The 22,125-nt window shown below is 46.0% G+C and overlaps 2 protein-coding genes and 1 long non-coding RNA gene across 4 annotated transcripts in view; 1 reads left to right on the forward strand and 2 right to left on the reverse strand.

Moving 5' to 3' along the window:
* Positions 1-7,065, forward strand: part of PLA1A (phospholipase A1 member A) — a 33,041-nt gene extending 25,976 nt beyond the window's left edge. For both annotated transcript variants that reach the window (XM_008266881.5, XM_089331750.1), the window contains 3 exons: positions 3,064-3,172; positions 5,920-6,087; positions 6,633-7,065. In XM_008266881.5, the coding sequence (XP_008265103.2) occupies positions 3,064-3,172; positions 5,920-6,087; positions 6,633-6,717 (362 nt within the window). In that variant the 3' untranslated portion in view covers positions 6,718-7,065. The remainder of the gene's footprint in view (positions 1-3,063; positions 3,173-5,919; positions 6,088-6,632) is intronic.
* On the reverse strand, positions 1,145-6,790 carry LOC138849290 (uncharacterized). Its single transcript, XR_016233123.1, has 3 exons — positions 6,653-6,790; positions 1,834-6,172; positions 1,145-1,712 (listed from the first exon to the last, which is right to left on the reverse strand). It is a non-coding gene; the product is annotated as an uncharacterized LOC138849290 (long non-coding RNA).
* Positions 7,066-7,958: 893 nt separating the features above from the next.
* Positions 7,959-22,125, reverse strand: part of POPDC2 (popeye domain cAMP effector 2) — a 43,865-nt gene continuing 29,698 nt past the window's right edge. Inside the window, exon 4 of the mRNA XM_089331751.1 lies at positions 7,959-10,092. The gene's annotated coding sequence lies outside the window, so the exon portion shown is untranslated. The remainder of the gene's footprint in view (positions 10,093-22,125) is intronic.

Below are 22,125 nucleotides of genomic sequence, written 5' to 3' on the forward strand. Positions count from 1 at the left end.
GTGGGCAAAGATTTCTTGATAGGCTGTGGCCACAGCTCCTGGTCTTTCAGACAGCAACTGATTGCTCTGTTGATGAGGACCTGGTGCACCTGCCGGTGTGTGTACTGATGATCCAAGTCCCTGTCCTCCTGCAACCTGCCTTCTGGTGGGGTTCTCCTTAGGGTGGGATTTGGGAGTGTATTCTGGCTTCCCTCCTTCCTGCACACTCCTTTCCCCCTCCCTGGTGCCCATCCTCCATCTGTCATCCTGGCAGCCCTGCAGGATCAGGGCCCCTGAGGAAGCTAAGCTTTGCTCTCCACCCTCCTCCCCTTCCCACAGTCCAGCTGTGCACTTGTCACTTTTTATTATTATTATTATTATTTGACAGGCAGAGTGGACAGTGAGAGAGAGAGACAGAGAGAAAGGTCTTCCTTTGCCCTTGGTTCACCCTCCAATGGCCGCCACGGCTGGCGCACTGCGGCCAGCGCACCGCGCTGATCCGATGGCAGGAGCGAGGTGCTTCTCCTGGTCTCCCATGGGGTGCAGGGCCCAAGTACTTGGGCCATCCTCCACTGCACTCCCTGGCCACAGCAGAGAGCTGGCCTGGAAGAGGGGCAACCGGGACAGAATCCGGCGCCTCGACCGGGACTAGAACCCGGTGTGCCGGCGCTGCCAGGCGGAGGATTAGCCTAGTGAGCCGTGGCGCCAGCCACAAGCATTTTAACTAGATGTACTTCCAGATCTATATGGGGTTCTGTTGGCTTTTGGGGGGACAGGAAAAAGTATACGGGCTTGGATAACAAATTATATGGCCACCTTCATTGTAACTGATTTTCTGATCTGCTTGAGTGGGATTAGTGCAAGGATCTTTTTTTTTTTTTTTTGAGATTTTTTTTTTTTTATCTTTTATTTAATGAATATAAATTTCCAAAGTACGACTCATGGGTTACAATGGCTTCCCCCCCATACCATCCCTCCCACCCACAACCCTCCCCTTTCCCACTCCCTCTCCCCTTCCATTCACATCAAGATTCATTTTCGATTATCTTAATATACAGAAGATCAGCTTAGTATACCTTAAGTAAGGATTTCAACAGTTTGCTCCCACACAGAAACATAAAGTGAAAAATAATAGATGATTTTTTTAAATGATGATGAAATCAGATCAGACCTATTGTCATGTTTAATCCCAGTGAGAGTCAAGTTGGGAATTGATAATTTCTTTTTTTTTTTTTTTACAGAAGATCAGTTTAGTGTACATTAAGTAAAGATTTCAATCGTTTGCACCCCCATAGAAACACAAAGTGAAATATACTGTTTGAGTACTCGTTATAGCATTAAGCCTCAGTGTACAGCACATTAAGGACAGAGATCCTACATGAGGAGTAAGTGCACAGTGACTCCTGTTGTTGACTTTACAAATTGACACTCCTGTTTATGGCATCAGTAATCTCCCTATGCACCAGTCATGAGTTTCCAAGGCTATGGAAGCCCCTTGAGTTCTCCGACTCTTATCTTGTTTAGACACGGTCATAGTCAAAGTGGAGGTTCTCTCCTCCCTTCAGAGAAAGAGTGCAAGGATCTTTGTGGCATCTTCCTAGTGCCAGCAATGTACTATGGAGCTCAGAGCTCAGTCACTGGGCTCACACATACTTGGATTTGAATCTTGGCTTCCTTGTTTACCAGCTGTGCGATCAGGAGCAAGTGACCAAGCCTCTCTGAACCTCTATATCCTTATGTGGAAAAAGGGAACAAATGGAGAATCAGTTGTGAGGATAAAGGAGCAAACAGCAAGTCCCCAGCACAGTGATTGGAGCTCCAGGACTGAAACCCAATGAGAAATAATTCCCTTACCTTGGTCAACCCTTAGCAGAAGAGAGAGGGGTCCTTTAGACTTCAATGCCAGGTCTTCTGACTCCGGAATCAAGATTCTCCCTACCCTCTGCTGCCTCCACTCCTCCTCTGGTCTCCCTTCTTCTTCTTTCTCCTCCTCTTATTCTTCTAAAATGATTTTATTTATTTATTTGAGAGGTAGAGTTACAGAGAGAGGGAGAAGCAGAGAGAAATGTCTTCCATTTGCTAGTTCACTCCCCAGATGGCTGCATCGACTGAAGCTGAGCCAATCTGAAGGCAGGAGCTTCTTCAGGGTCTCTGACACAGGTGCAGGGGCCCAAGCACTTTGGGCCATCCACTGTTGCTTTCCCAGGCATAAACAGCTGGATCTGAAGAGGAACAGCTGGGACACGAATCAGCACCCACATGCTGGCGCTGCAGGCAGAGGCTTAGTCTCCTGTGTATCAGTGTATGAATCCCAGCTCTGCTTCCAGCTAATGCAGACCCTGGGAGGCAGCAGGAGATGGCTCAAATATTTGGGTCCCTGCTCCCCACACGGGAGATCTGCATTGAGTTCTGGACTCCTGGTTTCTTCCTGGCCAGCCCTGGCTGTTGCAGGCATTTGGGAGAGTGACTCAGGGAATAGAAGCTCTCTCTCTCTCTCTCTCTCTCTCTCTCTCTCTCTCTCTCTCCCTCTTAAATAAATTCCTTTAAAAAAGAAACTGAAAGGATGCAAAAGGGCCTCCATTCACAAGGACAGAGCCCTCATGGACTTAAACACTTCCTGCAGAGGCCCCACCTCATCCTGATGCACCAGGGATTATGTCTAAACGTGAAGTTTGGAGGAGACACAAACATTCAAACAATAGTGATATGTGACAGATCGTTTTTGCTTCTTTTAAGCTCATACCATCACGATAAGGTTACCAAATGGGGTGTGTGTGTGTGGGGGGGGACATTCTAGCATTGCAATAAATACTAAAAATGAACACTTACTGAATGCTTCCTGGCATGGTGCTCATCCTAATGCCTTTGTGTAATAATCCATTCAGACCTGAGGGTGTCTCCTGTGGTCCTCTTTGGTTGACACGTGAGGAGCTGAGCAGCTCAGAAGATGGGTGATGTGCTCCAGGGCACACAGCTGCTGAGAAGTGCAGCCCATCACCACCCACACTGTGCTCGCTGGGGCTTTTTGCCCAATGCCCCTCCTCTGCCCTGTGGCCCAGTCTCTGTTGTGCTTTGATTTCCTAGTGCATCACAGTCTCGTGGAGTTTTACTTGCAGGAGCCAAGAAAAAAAGACACCAGCATAGAGGTCACCTTCCTCGGCAGCAATGTCACCTCGTCCGTCAAGATCACCATGTACGCAAGTGTCCCCTGTGGCTCACCTCTCTCCTTAGCAGCAGCTGCCCTTGTCATTTTCCCTGTAGACACACTGGGACATCCCAGGTCAGGCACTGTGTGATTGCTAACACACAGGTCCCGCCAACCAGCCTGGGGGCAGCACTATAGATCCACTCAAGACATGTATGGGTGAGCTGTCCCAGGGGTGGGTCAGTACTGGGCCCAAGCACAATGTATTCAGATGGTAGCACATGTGGCAGGTAGGCAGAGGGAAAGGGTGTCTCCACAGGGGTTAGGACATAGCAGTCAGGTCCTGGACAGGATCCAGTGCTCAGGAACCCAGGCAAGGGCCATCAGGGGTGCCAGCAGATGGGAGGGCCTCAGTCACTAAACTGGGGGAGGGTTGGCCTAAACCTTGAAAAGCCCCTATTCCTGGCAAGGGACAACCTAGAGTAGTGACCCGATCAGAACCCAAGGCGCGAGGCCAGGTAGCAAATGAGTGCAAGGCAAGGACCAAACTAGTGGCCAGGAGGACCTGATGCTGAGTGGTTCAGGTACCTGGAACTAGGGTTTGACATTTCCTTCCCTTGTTGGAGGAGCTCGGGCATGGGAGCTGGGGGGAGCAGCCTTGAAGTGAGAGGGCAAAAGAACCTCAACTGGATATGGACTCAGCAGCTGAAAGCTCCCAGATCAGCGCCTGCCCCTCCCACGGGAGATGCACCTGACTCCTGTGAAGAAGGCCACCCCAACTGGATTAGATTCTATCTTCAGTTCCTTGAGGTTTTTTTTCAGTGTTTATATGTATATTACATCTGCATTTCAAAATAATAACACACTTCCTAAAATGAATCCCCATCACTGAGCAATGCATGACTGTAAATCCATACAGTAGACTATTACAAGTCCATAAAAAGGAAGTTCCTTGAGTTTTCATCTTACAGATTAGAACTTGGGGGTGGCAGAAGGGTAAAGGCTCTTCCCTCCTATCTGCAACCTTGTGAAACCCCAAGATTTCCTTCTAGTTAGAGGATTTACCCCAGCCAAGTCCCCAAACCACTCACTTAAAGCAGATTTCATATCCCTCATGTGTTACAAGCTCCGTGACCCAGGCAGTTTCTCTAAAGGAATCATCTTATTTTTTCCCTCTGACATATTTCAAAACACTTATGAGAAGGAGGGTGTGTGGGGAGGAAGAGCTTTTAAACTAAGTTATTCAGGATCTTCCCTGGAAGGAAAAATCACAGTGTATGACTAACCCTGGAGTAAAAAGCAACAAAGAGGACTTGCCACACTGCACAGACCAGAAAGAAAAGGGAAAGTGGCTTGACAAGAATGGGCCCAGCCTGTTAAGCAGTAGTGAGGGAACGGCGGGGTCCCTCTTTCTCAAAGCCACTGCTGCCTCAGAGCCCAGGGAGGAGAAGAGAGGGTCACAGAGGTCAGGGCCCAAGGGACACCTCCTTTTCTCCTGCCCTACATGGACTCCCCAACATGATACCCTCAGGGCTCTGCCAGGACAGCCATGCCTTGTGCTCAGCCTGTTGATGGGCACAGGGTGTCCCCATTTCTTGTCTCTGTCCAGGATCCCACAGTCCTTTCAGAAGTACCTTGCTAGGTAGGTTACGTCATACTCCTCCCGCAATCCTTGCCTCACCTCTGTCTTCTATGCCTTCCTCATCTTTGTCTCTGTCCAAAGTGGTGCCTGGATCTTGGAAACTGAGGAGGAAGCTGAGACAAAGCCAAGAGGGTGGGTTTAGAGAGACCTGGATTCTGTCTTCACTCTGAACCTCTAGGCTGAGGTCAGTGTGTACCACGCACACCCCACTGTTCAAGCTCTCCGGATGTATACACCAGGCTGTGTGTCTCCACAGTTACCTTACTGGGTTGGGTACATTGCCCAAAGCCACACAGCTGGAGGAAGTACAACCTGGGGTCCATTCCAGCTGTTTGGCTTCAAGATCAGGCTTGGTGCTGATCCCTGTCCACACATTCATGTCTAGCCTAAAGCAGGGAAACAGTCTTCACGCCAGATTCTTTTTCAAAATAGTTATTATCTATTTGAAAGGTAGAGTGAAAGAGAAAGAGGGAGAAGAAAGGGTTGGGGGAGAGAGGTAGGGGTAGGTATCGAGGGATCTTCCATCCGTTGGTTCACTCCCCAAATGGCAGCAATGGGTGGGTCAGGGCCAAGACTGAAGTCAGAAGCCATGAACTCCATCCTGGTCTCCCACATGGATGGCAGGGCCCCAAGATCTTGGGCCATCTTTTGCTGTCCTCCCAAACACAGTAGCAGGAAGCTGGATCAGAAATGGAGCAGCCGGTGTTGCACTGTTAAGTGGAGGCTTACCTTGTGTGCCACAATACCAGCCTCTCACACCACGCTCTTGGAACTGAGAGGTCTTGAAAGAGTGCTTCTACTTCCAGATAATGGGATGTGAATGTGAAAAAATCCAAGAATGCAAGACGGGTTTCCAGATACGAGTGACAGGTTTCCAGACAGGCACCTCCAAGAGCTACTGTTTTGCTGCAGAGTCCATTTGTTTCTTCCCCAAAATCAAAACCTGTTTTCTGGGTCACGTGCAGAGCTGTGGCTGTGTGGGCAGAGGGACTGGAGAGGGTGACATGACGAACTGTGGTCCCTAGCTCCAGGGGACCTAACTCCTCACACACGGCAGCCAACCAGTGCTATCGGCAGCCAAAGGGCAGCCGAAGGGCTCACATAGGCACAGCGGGCTACAGTCACTGACTTTCCTCTTCCTCTTCCCTTGTAGACCTAAGCATCAATCCCAGGGGAAGGGAATCATAGCCTACCCCTACCCATCGTGCCAGATAAACCAGGTGAAGCTCAAGTTTCAGACTTCCAGCCGGATGTGGAAAAAAGACCGGACCACTACCATCGTCGGGAGCTTCTGCACGTCCCTTCTACCTGTGCACGACAGGTGAGCTCCAGCACTCGCACACACTCAATGGCTGTTCCGGACCCAGAGGCGTGCCGCTCGCCCGCGTGGCATCTCTCCCTAGGTCCTAGGAGAGATGATGAAGACCCAGGGTTTTCCTGGGCCTCTTGCAGGGCCACCTAGGGTTGGGGATGTCAGGAAGGAAGCCAAAGAGGGAGGGCCTCAACTCCTCACACCAACTCCCCGCTGCCCCGCTTCAGTGCAAGACCCTCCACTTAACCTGCTTTATAGATTAGGTTTCTAGCTAAGATCCCGCTTCCTCACTGCATGTTTTCTCCTCCTGGGCCCCTACTTCCAATGTATCTTCCACTGGTCACATTCACGACTAGGAACTGTGGCTAGGAACTCCACACCCCCTGTGCCCTCCCACCAGCAGGCGCTGGTGTCAGTCTGCCCAGCCCTGGGCACTTGATGGCAGGAAGAGACTCTGTGGGAGCAGACATCACAGAAACACAAGAGTCATGCAATTCCCAGCCCTCTCTCCCCAGCACCCAAGAACCTGCCCTCTTGTTTATCTTCTCTTGCAGTAAAAAGACTGTCTGCTTACCTGAGCCAGTGACCTTGCAAGCCAGTGTGGCTGTTTCTCATGCCCTGAAAATAGCCTGTGTATAGAAGAAGCCTGAGCAGGACACAGCTCCCTGGATTTGTTCCCCCCACCCCCTACGCAGGACAGTGTGTGTGTGTGTGTGTGTGCGCACACACACGCATGCACGCCTTATTCCTGACTGCTCGTTCCAAAGAGGAAGGCCACAGTCTTGGATATTTTCCCCACATGTAGCTACCATGGTGGTGGTTGGGGGGGGAGGGGATGACTCATTTTACAGAACCCGATCCCTACTGCCAGAGTGAAAAGCCTAACGCAGATACCATTTCGCCTCCTGTCCAAGGGCATCTGTCCTAGGCATCCAGAGAAACGGTCACAGAACATTTTTAATAAAACTTTATGGAATATCTGAGTCATTTAATTGTTTTTTTATTGGAACAGAATATTATGCTTCATACCAAAAAAATGAGACTTATAGCCTGTAGGATTGGAGAATGCAGTAGAATGAAATTATCTGTATTAAAATGACAGCTGAAAAGAAGTTTCTGGACCAACAGAACGGATGGCAGGAGAACAGGATGATGGCCCCGTTCACTACCCCCTACCATTGCCTTCTCTGGCTTTCTGGAAGCGCTGGGGACAATAGGAGGATTTTCTTGGTGCATTCCTGAACTAATCTGTATCTGCCAGAGTTCAGCAAAAAACAGAGGGGGTGTGCTCAAATTGGGTAGTTGCAGGAGGAGAACTGAATACAAGAAAGGTTCCCTGGGCGGCTGAGGCAGTAGGGGCTGCTGCCCTCCCCCTCCTGAGGCCAGGCAAGAGGGGCCCCTGGAGCCTGAGGCGGTGGGGCCGTGGACCTGCAGTCAGCGTGAGAGGCAGAGGCGGAGGCTGCAACCTGCAGGGAGGGAGCCAGGAACCCGGTTTCTCTGGCTTTACTCAGCCTCCTGCTGGCGCTCCCTGCTAGACCAGGAAGGGCGCAGAGTGGATGGCGATGGGGCGCAGAGAGATGGCACATCCCTCGACACTGTCCTCATCTGGGCTCCCCTTGGAGGCTTCCACTCTTTATGGCTTTTTTTTTTAACTTAAGTAAACATTCTCTAAAAGGAAACTGCTGACTCGCTGATTGACTCTGTGCAACAGAGGCAGGAGGAATGATGTCAGCAGCAGGCTACAGTTACTCCATCTGGGCCAAGTCACCCCCGGCGCCAGGAGACAGAGTCTCAGCCTTTGTCCAGGCTGTACAAATGCAACCAAAGGACAGATGACGCAATGTGAGAATAACATGCCTGCAGAAGCCACGTGTCCCCCCGTATGTAGGCTTGCGATTTCTTCTTATGTATTTATTTATTTTTTTCAAAATCCCAAGCCCCTCCTTCTGCTACTCCCTCTTGGACTGCGTTCCCAGCGAGAACTCTCTAGAGAGGCCTTGCCCTGAGCTATATCGAGCTGTACTTCCTGTTGTTGTCACTGCTCTCCTGGCAGCTGGCCGCTCAGCCTTCTTCTTCCTTGGTTTTCCCTGTTGCTCCTTGCTTCCCTTCCACGTGTGTAGGAATCTCACTTCCGTGAGCAAAATGATGCTGTGAGGTGCTGAAGCCAGATGGGGGTCACGTAAGCTGACGCGGCTGTCCTCGTACTTTCCTTTTTTTAGCTTTTGTGGGTCTTCATGAATATCTTCTGATTTTAAAGCCCCTTTAGACTCTGTGTTATTTTGCTCCCCCTCAGAAACTTTGGATCATGACCTTAAATGGAAAACCAGTTTCCCGGAGCATAAATTAATCCTAGAAAGAAATACAAGGTGGACAGAACAATGTTTACAAGTCCAGCTAGATGGGACCAGTGCTGTGGCACAGTGGGTTAACGCCCTGGCCTGAAGCACTGGCATCCCATATGGGCACCAGTTCGAGACCTGGCTGCTCCACTTCTGATCCAGATTTCTGCTATGGCCTGGGAAAGCAGTAGAAGATGGCCCAAGTCTAAATAAAAATAAAAATAAAAATAAAAATAAAAATAAAAATAAAAAACAAGTCCAGCTAGATGGTGAGGCCTGATGAAGTCTCTGAGCCCCAGGCCTGTCTTTTCCTTAGATTAGCAAGTGTGTTGGAGATGTTAAAAACTTGTCAACCTTGAAAGGAGGCATTCTTCTCTGTGTGATCAGTAGATAAAAGAATACACAACAGGCATACCTGTCTCACTGCGAGATTCCGTTCTGTTTACGCTGGGTCTGTGTGGTACCTAAAATCCTCTTGTCCTGTGCCCCATGGCCCACGTGGTGGGAAACCTGGCTTCCTGTGGGTGGGTATCTGTGGAGTTAGGAACAAGAGAGAGCTAACAAGGAAGTCTGCTTGCTAGCTGGGCAAAGGCAGAACCTGGGTCTCCCCTCAGCATCTGCACTGCTCCCAACACCCTGCTGAGATCTCTCCCAGAGACTATTACAGAATGTCTCCAATTCCATAGTCAGATTCACCTCCAAGTGCAAAGCACACTGCTGCAAGATGCAAAGCAATTGGACCCTGGAATATCCACACAACCAAAACAGCTACCATTGCATGGCTTGGTACTATGTTACAGGCACCATTCTGAGCATTCTGCATATGTTAATATATGCAAATTCTATCCTTTCAGTGAGCCTATGAGATATACGCTATAATTATTTCCACTTCACAAATAGAGAGTTGAGACTCTGAGGAACCTTCAAAATCCCAAGACTAGTAAGTAAAGGAACCAGGATTCAAATGTCATCTGTGTGGTCCTGTAGCCAGGTGATTCACCCCCACTCTACCAGGTTCAGAAACAAGACTCTCTCAAACTGTGTCCAGGGGAGTCCCCCCTAAAAGACCCGTGATAAAACCCCACAGGACTGGCTACATAATTTGCAGAGTTCAATGCAAAATGAAATATGGGCTTCTTTGTTTAAAAAAAATATTAAGAATTTCAAGATGATGTCAGCAGAAAACGAAACCAAGCACAGGCCTTTCCAAGTGTGGATCCCATGTGATTGTTCAGCCAATGTGTGCAGAGTAGGTTGGCTAAGGAAGAAAAGGTTGTTAAAAGGCGAGAACAAGGCTGCAGGGTCTTGGGGAGAGTGCAGGTGTTTCTTGGAGAAAATACTCAGACTCCAGAGAAGTTTCCCATGAAAAGCACCACTTGATTTTCAGGCAAATGATGATTCGTGCTTCTCAGCCCTTTTCATCACAGATGCTGATGGGGTCTTGGCCCGACAGGTGCAGCACGGTGACAGGCTGGAGGGACCCCATCTCCAGCAGCATTGTGGGAACACTCTCTACAACATCGCGAGCCCAAGGTGCCAGGGAGAGACTGGGAGGGGTTGATGAGGGAGAAAACCACTTGCCAGCATCCTCTGACGTCTGGTGGTCTGCACCTGGAGGACACCACAGGAAAGCCTTCTCGTGGCTGTGGCCTTCAGCTGTGCCATTGTCTAGGGACTACAGAGAGGGCAGTGGTGAAGAGGATATGCATACTCATTGTGAAGAGCGGGGCTGCCTGCTCCAACAAACAGAGAAAACGAGGAAGACAGGAGAGCAGGGGAGATGAGAGAGGAGACATGAGTGTGGTTGGAGGTGATTGCTATTAGGGAAGCAGTTAATTGGCACACATACCCAGCCCTCTGTGTAACCCTGGAATAAGGACCCCATGAGTTCACAGCAGCATTTTTTGCCTGTGGTTCACAAAATGCGCCTTGTCTATAAATCTCTCCTTGGCTGCCAAAGACTTTCTCTTGTTTTTTTGTCATAAAACTAGCACTTAGCACACAGTAGATACTCAAATATTTGTTAGGAAATGAGTAACTAAGTAATCCCATGGCATATTTTCACTTCCAAGGCTTAATTTACTGATATAATTCACTAGTGAAGCCATCTCAGCATTGGCTTTTCCTTGTGTGTAGTTTTTCACTCATTTAATCTTTCAGCTGGGTTCAGCTCTACACAGATTTTTTTCTCTTGAGTCCGTTTCTCTAGTTTGTGCCTTTTTAGAAATGTGTCCACTTTATCTAAGCTGCCTATTTTGTTGGCACACATTTGTGCATGGTTTTTTTTAAAAACATTGGTTTATTTATTTGAAAGAGTGACGGAGAGAGAGGTAGAGAGAGACAGAGAAAGAGAGATCTTTTCATACACTGGTTCACTCCCTAAATGTCTGAAGCCGGGAACCTGGAACTAAATCCATGTCTCCCACATCGGTGGCAAGGGTCCAGGGACTTGTGCCATCTTCTACTGCTTTTCCAGGCACAGTAGTAGGGAATTGGATCAGAATTGGAGCAGCCAGGATTGAACTGGCATCCACATTGGAGGCCAGCATTGCAGGTGAGAGCTTAACCCATGTGCCACAAAGCTGGTCCCCAATGGTATTTTTATAATTCTTTTTATTTCTATAAGGTCAGTCCTAATGTCTCATCTTTCATTCCTGATTTTACTAACTTAAGTCTTCTGCTTTTTCTTTCTTCCTTTTTGTAAATGTATTTTCCCCCCAAACAAGCCTTTTATATAAGGAATACAGACTTCATGCATTTCATAAGCACAACTTTAGGAATATAGTGATTCTTCCCACCATATCTGCCCTCCCACCCACTCTCCCACGCCTCCTTCTCCTTCCTCTCCCATTCCCAATCCCATTCTCCACTAAGATTCATTTTTGATTAACTTTATACACAGAAGACCAACTCTATTCCAAGTAAAGCGTTCAACAAGTTGCATGGAAACAAAACAAAACTTCACTTCTTTTTTTTTTTTTTTAGAAACTTTAATTAACTTTAAAGAAGCACCCAAAAATGATGCATCTTTTGCAAGAACTTAGACATAATTATAATACAACTCTTTGAGGACAGAGGACCTGCATGGGAAGTCAGTGCACAGTGACTCTTGTTGTTAATTTATTTTTTTTTTTTTTAAAGGTGTCAAGCACAAACTACCTGAGCTTGCCTTCCTCCCCATCTTCAGACATTTTGGCTTACACCTTTTTTTTTTTTTTTTTTTTTTTTTTTTGACAGGCAGAGTTAGACAGTGAGAGAGAGAGACAGAGAGAAAAGTCTTCCTTCCATTGGTTCACCCCCAAATGGCCACTACGGCCAGAGCTACGCAGATCCGAGCCAGGAGCCAGGTGCTTCCTCCTGGTCTCCCATGCAGGTGCAGGGCCCAAGCACTTGGGCCATCCTCCACTGCCTTCCTGGACCACAGCAGAGAGCTGGACTGGAAGAGGAGCAACCAGGACAGAATCCGGCGCCCCAACTGGGACAAGAACCCCAAGTGCTGGTGCCGCAGGTGGAGAATTAGCCTAGTGAGCAGCGGCACTGGCCCTCTTGTTGTTAATTTAACAATTAACACTCTTATGTATGATGTCAGTGACCACCTGAAGCTGTTGACATGAACTGCCTAGGCTATGGAAGCCTTTTGAATTAACAAACTCCATCAGTATTTAGACAAGGCCATAAACAAAGTGGAAATTCTCTCCTCCCTTCAGAGAAAAATACCTCCTTCTTTGATGACCACTTCTTTACATTAGTGTCTCACCCACCGAGGTCCTTCATGTAGGACATTTTTGCCGCAGTATATTGGTTTTCCATGCCTGAAATGCTCTTGTGAGATTTTCAGCCATATCAGAATGCCTTAAGTCTGATTCTGAGGTCAGAGTGCTGTTTAAAGTGATCGTCATTCTATGAATCTGCTGAGTCTGCTGTGTGGACTGCTTCCCCTGTTGGAGTACTCCCTCCCTTTTAATTCTATCTGTTATTATTGCCAGATACTTAATCCTATACATATGACCACTTTAACACTTAAGATGGTATTTTTACTACCCAGCTTAAGGGGATTTGGGGTCCCATTGCAAGTTTTTAAACTGTTCCCTTAGAAGTAAGTCTGTAGGAATGTATGTAGAACTATACAGCTTTACAGTTACAAATACCATACACTTCATAATTACAACTTTAGGAACATGGTGATTCTTCCCACCATTCCCACCTTCCCACCCGTACTCCCAATCCCTCTTCCTCCTCCCTCTCTTATTCCCACTCTAATTTTTTTTTTACTGAGATCTATTTTCAATCAACTTTATACATATATGTCTAACTCTATGTTAAGTAAAGAGTTCAACAAATAGTATATTAAAAAAAAAACAACTGCTCTTCAACAGTCAAGTCAAGAACTGTTCCAGTCATTGCCTCTCAAAGTGTCAATTTCACTTCTACAGAATTGCCTCTGAGTTGCTCCATTAGTTATCACAGGTCAGGGAGAACATGTCGTATTTGTCCCTTTGGGACTGGCCCATTTCACCAAGTATGATGCTTTCCAGACTCATTCATTTTGTTGTAAATGACTGGATTTCATTTTTTTTTTACAGCTGTGAGTATTCCATAGTTTACATATCCAATAATTTCTTCATCCAGTCTTCAGTTGAGGGCACCTGGGCTGATTCCATGTCTTAGCTATGTAAATGGAGCTGCAATAAACATGGGGGTGCAGACAACTCTTTCATACTCTGATTTCATTTCTCCTGGATTAATTCCCAGGAGTGGGATGGCTGGGTCATATGGTAGGTCTATATTCAGATTTCTGAGGTATCTCCACAATGCCCTCCATAGTGGCTTCACCAGTTCACATTCCCACAAACAGTGGACTAGGATACTCCCTTCCCCACATCCTCACCAGCATTTGTTGTCTGTTGATTTCTGTATGAAAGCCGTTCTAAGTAGGATGAAGTGAAACCTCACCATGGCCTTGATTTAAATTTCCCTGATACCTAGCAATTCTGAGCATCTTCCCATGTGTCTGTTGACTACTTGGATTTCCCCCCTTGAAAAATGTCTGTCCAAGTCCTTTGCCCATTTCTTCACTGGATTGTTTGTTTCATTGTTGTGGAGTTTCTTGATCTCTTTACATATTCTGCTCATAAATCCTTTATCAGTTAAATAGTTTGCAAATAATTTCTTCCATTCTGTGGGTTGCTTCTTCACTTTCCTGAATGTCTCTTTTGCAGTATAGAAGTTTCTCAATTTGATACAATCCCATTTGTGATTTTGACTTTGATTGCTTGTGCCTCTAGGATCTTTTCCAAAAAGTCTTTGCCTATGCCAATATCTTGCAGGGTTTCCCCAATGTTCTCTAATATTTTTATGGTATCAGGTCATAGATTTAGGTCTTTAACCCATTTTGGGTGAATTTTTGTGCAAGGTGTAAGGTAGGGGTCTTGCTTCACACTTCTGGATGCGGAAATCCAATTTTCCCAGCACCATTTGTTGAAGAGACTGTCCTTGCTCCAGGGATTGATGTCAGCTCCTTTGTCAAATATAAGTTGGTTGTAGATGCTTGGATTGATTTACGGCTATTCTGTTCCATTGATTTATACATCCACTTTTGTAACGGTACCAGGCTGCTTGACTACAACTGCCCTGTAGTATGTCTTGAAATCTGGCATTGTGATGCCTCCATCCCTGTTCTTGCCATACAAGATTGCTTTAGCTATTCCAGGTCTCACATAGCCTCCACATAAACTTCAATATCATTTCCTCTAAATCTGAGAATGTCTTTGGTATCTTGATTGCCATTGCAATGAGTCAGCAAATTGTTTTTGGAAGCATGGACACTCTTATGATATTGATTCCTCCAATCCATGAACATGGAAGATCCCTCCATTCTTTTGTATCTCCCTCTATTTCTCTCTTCAATGCTTTGTAATTCTCATCATAGAGATCTTTGACATCCCTGGTTAAATCTATGCCAAGGTATTTGACGTTTTTTGTAGCTATTGTGAATGGGATAGAAGTTCTTTCTCAGCCTTGGCATTGTCTGTGTATACAAAGGCTGTTGGTTTTTTGTATTGATTTTATATCCTATGACTTTACCAAACTCTGCTTTGAGTTCCAGCAGTCTTTTTGTGAAGTCTTTTGGAACCTCCATATGTGGAATCCTGTCATCTGCAAGTAGGAATAGTTCAACTTCATCTTTCCCAATTTGTATCCCTTTGGTTTCTTTTTCTTGCCTAATGGCTCTGGCTAAAACATCCAGGACTATTTGAGTAGCATTGGTGACAGTAGGCATCCTTGTCTGGTTCAGAATCTCAGTTGGGAACGCTTCCAATTTTTCCCTATTCAATAGGATGCTGGCCATGGGTTTGTCATAAATTGCCTTGACTATGCTGAGGAATGTTCCCTCCATACCAAATTTGCCCAGAGCTTTCATCATGAAAGGGTGTTATATTCCATCAAACGCTTTCTCTGCATCTATTGAAATACTCACATGGTTTTTGTTCTTCAATTTTTAATGTGATGTATCACATTGATTGATTTGTTGAACTGTCCCTGCATACCAGGGATAAATCCCACTTGGTCCGGGTGGATGATCTTTCCGATGTGTTGTTGCATTCGATTAGCTAGAATTTTTTTTTTTTTTTGAGGATTTTATGTCTATGTTCAAGAGGAAATTGGTCTGTCTCAGTTCCAGCTTTTTTGGGTTTAGGAATTAAGGTGATGCTGGCTTCATAGAAAGAATTTGGGAGGATTCTCTCCCTTTCAATTGTTTTGAATAGCTTGAGAAGAATTGGAGTTAGTTCTTCTTTAAACGTCTGGTAGAATCCAGCAGTGAAGCCATCCAGTCCTGAGCTTATTTTTGTTTGGAGGGCCTTCATTGCTGATTCAATTTCCATCTTGGTTATGGATCTGTTAGGTTTTCTGTGTCTTCATGGCCCAATTTATGTAGGTTTTATATGTCCGGGAATCTATCTGTTTCTACTAGGTTTCCCAGCTTTTTGGCGTACAGCTCTTTGTAGTTTTCTGATGACTCTTTTTATTTCTGTGGTATCTGTTGTCATACCTCCTTTTTCATCTCTAATTTCATTATTTGGGTCTTTCCTTTTTTTGGTTAGTTGAGCCAGTGGTGTGCCAATTTTGTTTTTGTTTTTGTTTTTCAAAAAACCAGCTCTTCATTTTGCTGATTTTTTGTATTTTTTGTTTCAATTTTGTTGATATACTCTATAATTTTAATTATTTCTTTTCTCCTACTCATTTTGGATTTGATTTGTTGTTGTTTTTCTAGATCCTTGCAATGCATTGATAGCTTATTTATTTGATGCCTTTCCAATTGCTTAATATAGACACCAATTGCTATAAACTTTCTTCTTAACACTGCTTTTACTATATCCCATAAGTATTGATATGTTGTATCCAGAAATTTTTTGATTCCTCTTTTGATTTCTTCAGTGAACTACTTGAGATCAAAATGAGAAAGAGAGAGAGAGAGAGAGGGCACTTCTATCCACTGGTTCACTTCCCAAGTGATTACAAATGCCAGTGCTGGGCCTGGCTAAAGCTAGGAGTCAGGAACTCAATCCAGTTCTCCCAACTGAGTGGCAGGAATTCAATGACTTGAGCCATCACCACTGCCTTCAAGGGTCTGTATTAGCAGGAACCAGGACCAGAGATTGAATGCAACTGGCATTTCAATCGGCATCTTAATGACTACGCTCACTGATCACTTCTAGTTTTTTATTTTCTGTTTCTACTCTAATATTTATCATTTTATTTCTTATTTTTATTTTAGGTTTGTTTACTTATTTCTTTGAAATTCAGAGTTACAGAGAGAGACAGAAACAGAGATTTTCCATCTGCTGGTTCACTCCCCAAGTGGCTGCAATAGCCAAGGGTGGGCCAGGCCAAAGCCAGGAGCTAGGCTATCTTCCACTGCTTTCCCAGGTGCATTAGCAGGGAGATGAATCAGAAGTGGAGCAGCCAGGACTCAAACCAGTGCCTATATGGGATGCCAGCATTACAGGCAGGAATTTAATCTGTTATGCCACAACACTAGCCTCTATTTTATTTCTTGACCAGATATTGTTCACAACATTTAAAAAACAAAACAAAACAAAAACCAAACATCTGAATTGACTCTTGTTTTTACTTCTACTTTGCCATTCCTCCTTGAGGCACCAGATTCTTCCTCATCTACTGCCTAAAAAGGGTAGAGTCACGGGAACAGACAAATCTTAGGAAAAGATAGTTGGTTAGTACATTAGAATGTACTACCAGGTCTATTTCAGGAGATGAATTTGAAGTGGAATTCTGCATAACATTATCTTAATAAAAATCTGGAGTGCAGATTATGCTCATTTTGTCAGATCCTGAGACCTTGGTGGTTATGTACCAGATGTCTTCTTTGGAATTCTTAGTGAAAAAAATCAATGGCTAAGAATCACATTCCTCAGGTCAGAAGGCTAGAGTGACCTTACAGACACTAGACATTTCGAGGTGTCTTTTGAGCTGAGACGTCATCCCCTTTCCCTGACAGCTGACCCTCATCTACAAGATGGGCAGCCCCAATTGTACTGGATGTCTTTGACCTTAGTTCCAACTGATTGGACCAGGAGTAGACACCTGACTCAAGCTGGACAAGTTAGATTTCCCTCTGGCAAGTTTGAATCATGACTAAGAAGCAACCAGGATTCTCTGGTGGCTGGAATATTTACATGTGAACTCGGGAGCTGAGGGCAGCGGTAGTTTACCATGAGAATGCAGCTACAGAGATTGGTCTATGGGGAAGAGAAACATGCTGCAGACCTCCAAGAGAAACAGAAACAGAAGATGCTGCCTGGATCCCTGACGGTGTTTTGCTTTCCTGATCTAGTCCCATATTGAAACCTAGTGGCATTTATGACCTTGAGTTCCCTAAGGCCCCCTTGTGCTCCTATAATAAATTCCTATAATAAATCCTATAGGATTGGCATTGGGTGGTGCAGCAGGTTAAGCTGTGACTCATGAAGCTGGAATCCCATATCACAGGGCAGGTTGGCGTCCTGGCTGCTTGGCTTCTATCCAGCTTCTTACAAATGCACCTGGGAAGGCAGTGAAAGATGGCCCAAGTGCTTGGGCCTCACCACCGAGGTGGGAGACCAAGACGGAGTTCCCGGCTCCTGGCTTCAGCTTGGCCCAGATCTGGCTGTTGAAGCCATTTAGGGAATGAACTAGAGGATGGAAGATCTCTTTCTCTCTGCTTCTCTCTCTCTCTCTCTCTCTCGCTCGCTCTACTTTTCAAGTAAATAAATATTTGAAAAAATGAATGAATTCTTTTTTGCTTTATCATCATCATGGTCATCATCATCAGCTTCACCAACAAAGAAAGATGAAGCCTCCTGAGGACTGCAGATTGGATATGGCTTGACTGTGTTCCAGAGGTCCATGTCTTGGAAGCAAGGTCCTCAGTGGGGTGGTGGAACCTTTAAAAGTGAGGGCCCAGTGGAAGGGAATCAGGTCATGGGGTGCCACTTCATGAGTGGATTGAGCCCATCTTGTGGGAATGGGTCAGGCCTTGGGAAACTGTATTGGTTCCAGAGAGGGTGTTACTGTACATTGGGGCCACCCCCCCCCCCCGATTCTTGGCCTCTTCTGTGTGTGTTTGTTTTCCTTTCTACTTCTCCACCACAGCACAATGCAGCCAAGAAGTCCCCTGCCTGACACCAGGACCATGCTGTTTGGACTTTCCAGCCCCTAGAATCTTGAGCTAAAGAAACCTCTTTCCTTTATACACTGCCCAGCATAACTATTTTGTCCTAGCAACAAATAAGTACTAAGACATTGGGCAATTAGTCTGAGCCACATAGAGTTCTGATCACTTTCTGTGAATTATTTTATGTCATTTTCCCATGTTGTGTTTCATTTCACATACAAGGAAACTGAGGGACAAGGAAAATGAAGCAGCTTGCCCATGGTTCTACAGCTAACACGTCAGGATTCACATGAGGCCCTTTGACTTCAGAATCTGGGATGTGATCACCGTGTTATGCTTTCACAAATCAGTCTATTCAAACTGGTTTCTAGAACTTGCAACCTAAACACCTTCTCTAAATTGAGCTGTCTTCAATCTGGCCCAACTCTGCCTGACTGAAATTATCTGTCATGTCCCCTAGGGAGCTGAAGCCATGCAGAGCTGGGGAGCATCTGGCCCATGGGCTGTATAACACCCTGTTAAGGCAACCTCAGGTGGGACTCCGAATCCAATAAATCTATAGCAGCCTGATAAACTGATCTTTTTGTGTGTCCCATGAATGATTTTATAAAAATCAAATGCCCTTGGCAGAAAAGAGTTTCCCCTTCCCTTCAAGGTGTGCTGTGGTCACTAGCACCATAATGGGCTGTTGCTTCTGAGGCTCTCTGATTCTAGAATTCTCCCTCTCATTCAGGGTCCATTTAAAATTCTATATTCTCCAAAAAAAAGCATAGCCACTCATATGTCATATCAGAAAGTGTCTTTGCTGCCATTCGATGGTGGCCAATAGCTTATTGCATGTAGAAGGGAGCTTCAAAATAGTAATAAAAGATGTAATAAAAAGATAACATATATTTCCCATGAACCTTTTGAAGGCATCTTATATGCCAGACTACTATGCTCACAGGGGGAGGTCCTTAAAAACAGCAGTTATGCTTTCTCTTTCTCTGTGTCCTCCACAGAATAACCCATTGTAAGAATGCAAATAAAAACTTGAATAAATTAAAAACACTAATCCTATTGGTGCAGACAAAGGCCGGGAAGGAAAGCCGAGCACAGAGAGGCTGGACTTCAGAGGAGGGGTTGAAGTCTTCTCCTAAGTGCCAGGGATGGTCTTTGTGTGTTCATCTTGTTTTAAAGTTTCACCTGCCAGCGTTAGAGTGTAATGTTAAGTTTCTGTAAGAAACGCGGTTGCATACCGAGGATACTTCCTTGAAGCATAAATCTTCCCTTCTGCCTTGCTGTCCTTGCTGAGCAGCCCCAGGTCTGACATTCTGAAAGTGACTACTCCCTTGAGCTTCCAACACCTGCTCTGCCTTCACTACTGGGCAACCCTAGGCCTAGGATGACCATCACAGCAGCCCAGACCCCATGACTCTTCCTCAGAGGGGGCTGACTTCTCGTTAGAGGAGGGCTGTGTAAGAACACCCCAGCGCTGAGTCCTTCGATGCCTCTCTGAAGGCCCTGAGCTCCTGCTAACCCTCAGTGCGCACCCTTTCGTCTGGGAAGCCACACTGCTTGCATTATGTGTCCGTTTAGTGTCCTCACAGCAGCTCACACTCAAGCCATCCAAACCAAGTCAACATCTTACCCTAAATTGTTCCTCTTTTGCTTCATCCGGCCTCGAGGCCTGAGTCATTTGTGACTCAGAACATCATGGTGCTAAAAATAGTCAATTCTATCTTCCCCCTAAGGCTTTATTACACCCAACAGCACCTCTCAGGTTCTTTAAAATACATCCGCGAGCTGGCCCTGCCTCCCTGGCTCCCTCTGTAAGGCTCTGAGCTGACACCAACCCCTGAACTGGTCTCTCCCTCCAGTTGATTCCCTTCCAGCCCATTCTTGCTTGGGTCAGATACTGCCTTCCAAAGACACTCGCAACTTATTCTCCAGCTCCAAAAGTGTCACTGCCTCCTGCTGATATCTCCAGAGAAGGGCTTCCTTACTGCTGAACCTGGAAATCGGGAACTTCTGTAGGAGAATCTTCACCTTTCCCTTGGCTTTCTCTCTTCCTTTTTCTCAAAACAAATCCTTAGCTCCAACTGAGTTGATCAAGGGTCATTATGATTATTATTGTGCTTTTAAAATAAACTGTCCAATAGATACCAGCCCCAGAGAGTCAGAGCAGGAACCTGGGGTTGTCAGGTGAGGGGAATTTCCCCAAAAGCCACTAGAGAAAAGCACGGCTGATTCTCCGTTTACTTTGCACTTGCAAACCTGCCCTGTGCTTGGGCTGGCTTTCCCTGACTCTGATTCTGTATGGCATGTGACCACGAGCTTTAATAATCTCCTGAGAATGAACTAAGGGCAGTGTTTATCTGAATATAGATTCTTCTTTTGCCTTCTTCTGTTGTCTTCAAGGTCTAACATCCAACCAGGTCTAAGTGAGTGGAGGTGGGAAGATCTAGGTGAGTCCAGTACAGATCAAGTGAATAGCCTGAGAAAGGCAGCCCAAAATGTGGTCTCCCCACCTTGCAGCAAAGAGGGTCCGACTGACTCAGCTGAAAATGTCCCTTCTCTCTTGCAATCCTCAGCCCTCCCAACTTTTCCACTCAAGGCCTCCTTCCTGGTTGGTACTTAAAATTCAACCCACCCCAACCCTGAGGTCACTCCTGTTGACTCTCAAAGTAAGGTTTAATCCTAGACCTGCTCTGTGCCATGTTTCTTATGGAGAGAGGACAGGCAAATGGGTAAAATTGGAGACAAGCAATCGCAAACCTAGAATGATTTTTCACTCACCCAGCAGGCTGTTATTGGAGATCTACTGTGTACCAGCCACTGTTCTGAGACCCCTCTCGACAAAATCCGCAACTCATTGCATCCTTACCTGTTTCAGGCCATGCGTGGTTTTAAGTGATTTTGTAGACACACATTCATTGAATTCTCCCAACAACCTCATGAGAAGATTTTTTGGTTTGGTTGGTTGGTTGGTTTTTGGTATTGTTTTTGTTTGCCATTTTACCTACAAGCAAGCTGAGATGGCCAGCAGTTAAGTAAGCAGACAATGACACTGTTGGGGTTTTCAACCACGAGCAAGAATGACAACCAAGGCCACACTGAGCAAAAAAAAAGAGTTTTATTAGGGCGAAGAACTGCCAGGAGCAGCCTCAGAGGGTGAGGAGCTCAGGGCTCATGTGTAGTGCTGGGGCTTTATAGGGAGCTTGTGTCTAGGGAGGAGGGAGATAGGTGGGAGATAAGTTGGAGCGGCTGAACAAAGGACTGTGGGATGTGGGCTGGAGCAGCTGGGGAGGATCCCAGATACCATGAGACAGGGTGTCCCTGACACAGGGAGTCCCTGGAGCTGCCTGATTCATAGCTGGGGCAGTGATAGGGCCCGGGAGGCACAGGGTGTTTCCCTGATCTGCAGCTGGGACAAACTGTGGGAACGGTGAGGCTCTCCAGGTGCATGGTGCCTCTGTGTTGTTGTTTTCCTGATGCCAGGGAAGAGTGGGGGAGATGCCTCGGACCTGAGTGGATTCAGGACTCTCACAGACACGAAGCTAATGGCAGAGCAGAAATTGCAACCTTGGCCATCTAACCCAGTGCCTACTCATATCATCCCATACTCTTCTGCTTTTTAAAAACTCAGTTTAACAAACACTTGCTAATAATGGCAAGGTGTTTGGCCATGTGCCAGGTGTTGAGAATGTAAATACTAAGAAGACAGGGCTTTTTCTCTGGAAACTCACACATTAGTAGGAAAATAATAAAAAGAACTACCATGAGCTAATGTTGGTGGTCTATAAATTACTTCAAAATCCTTCAGTATAGACCAGGTGGAATATAGCCTTGGTAGCCACACCAGGAGTATTTGGCCAATTATCCAGATCAGGAATCAGAGGCCACATCCAGCATTTCATCAAAAGGTCACAGTCCAGTGGCAGCTACTATAATCAGTTCTGTTATTTTCATATCCCCATATAACCAACACAGACCTCAGAATCCCAGGGAAGCTTTTAAAACTTCAAATTCCCCACTCAGCCCCCCACCCCG

Source organism: Oryctolagus cuniculus, chromosome 4, assembly GCF_051225735.1.
Source record: "Oryctolagus cuniculus isolate XC-2025 breed Fujian yellow rabbit chromosome 4, ASM5122573v1, whole genome shotgun sequence".
Classification (NCBI taxonomy): domain Eukaryota; kingdom Metazoa; phylum Chordata; class Mammalia; order Lagomorpha; family Leporidae; genus Oryctolagus; species Oryctolagus cuniculus.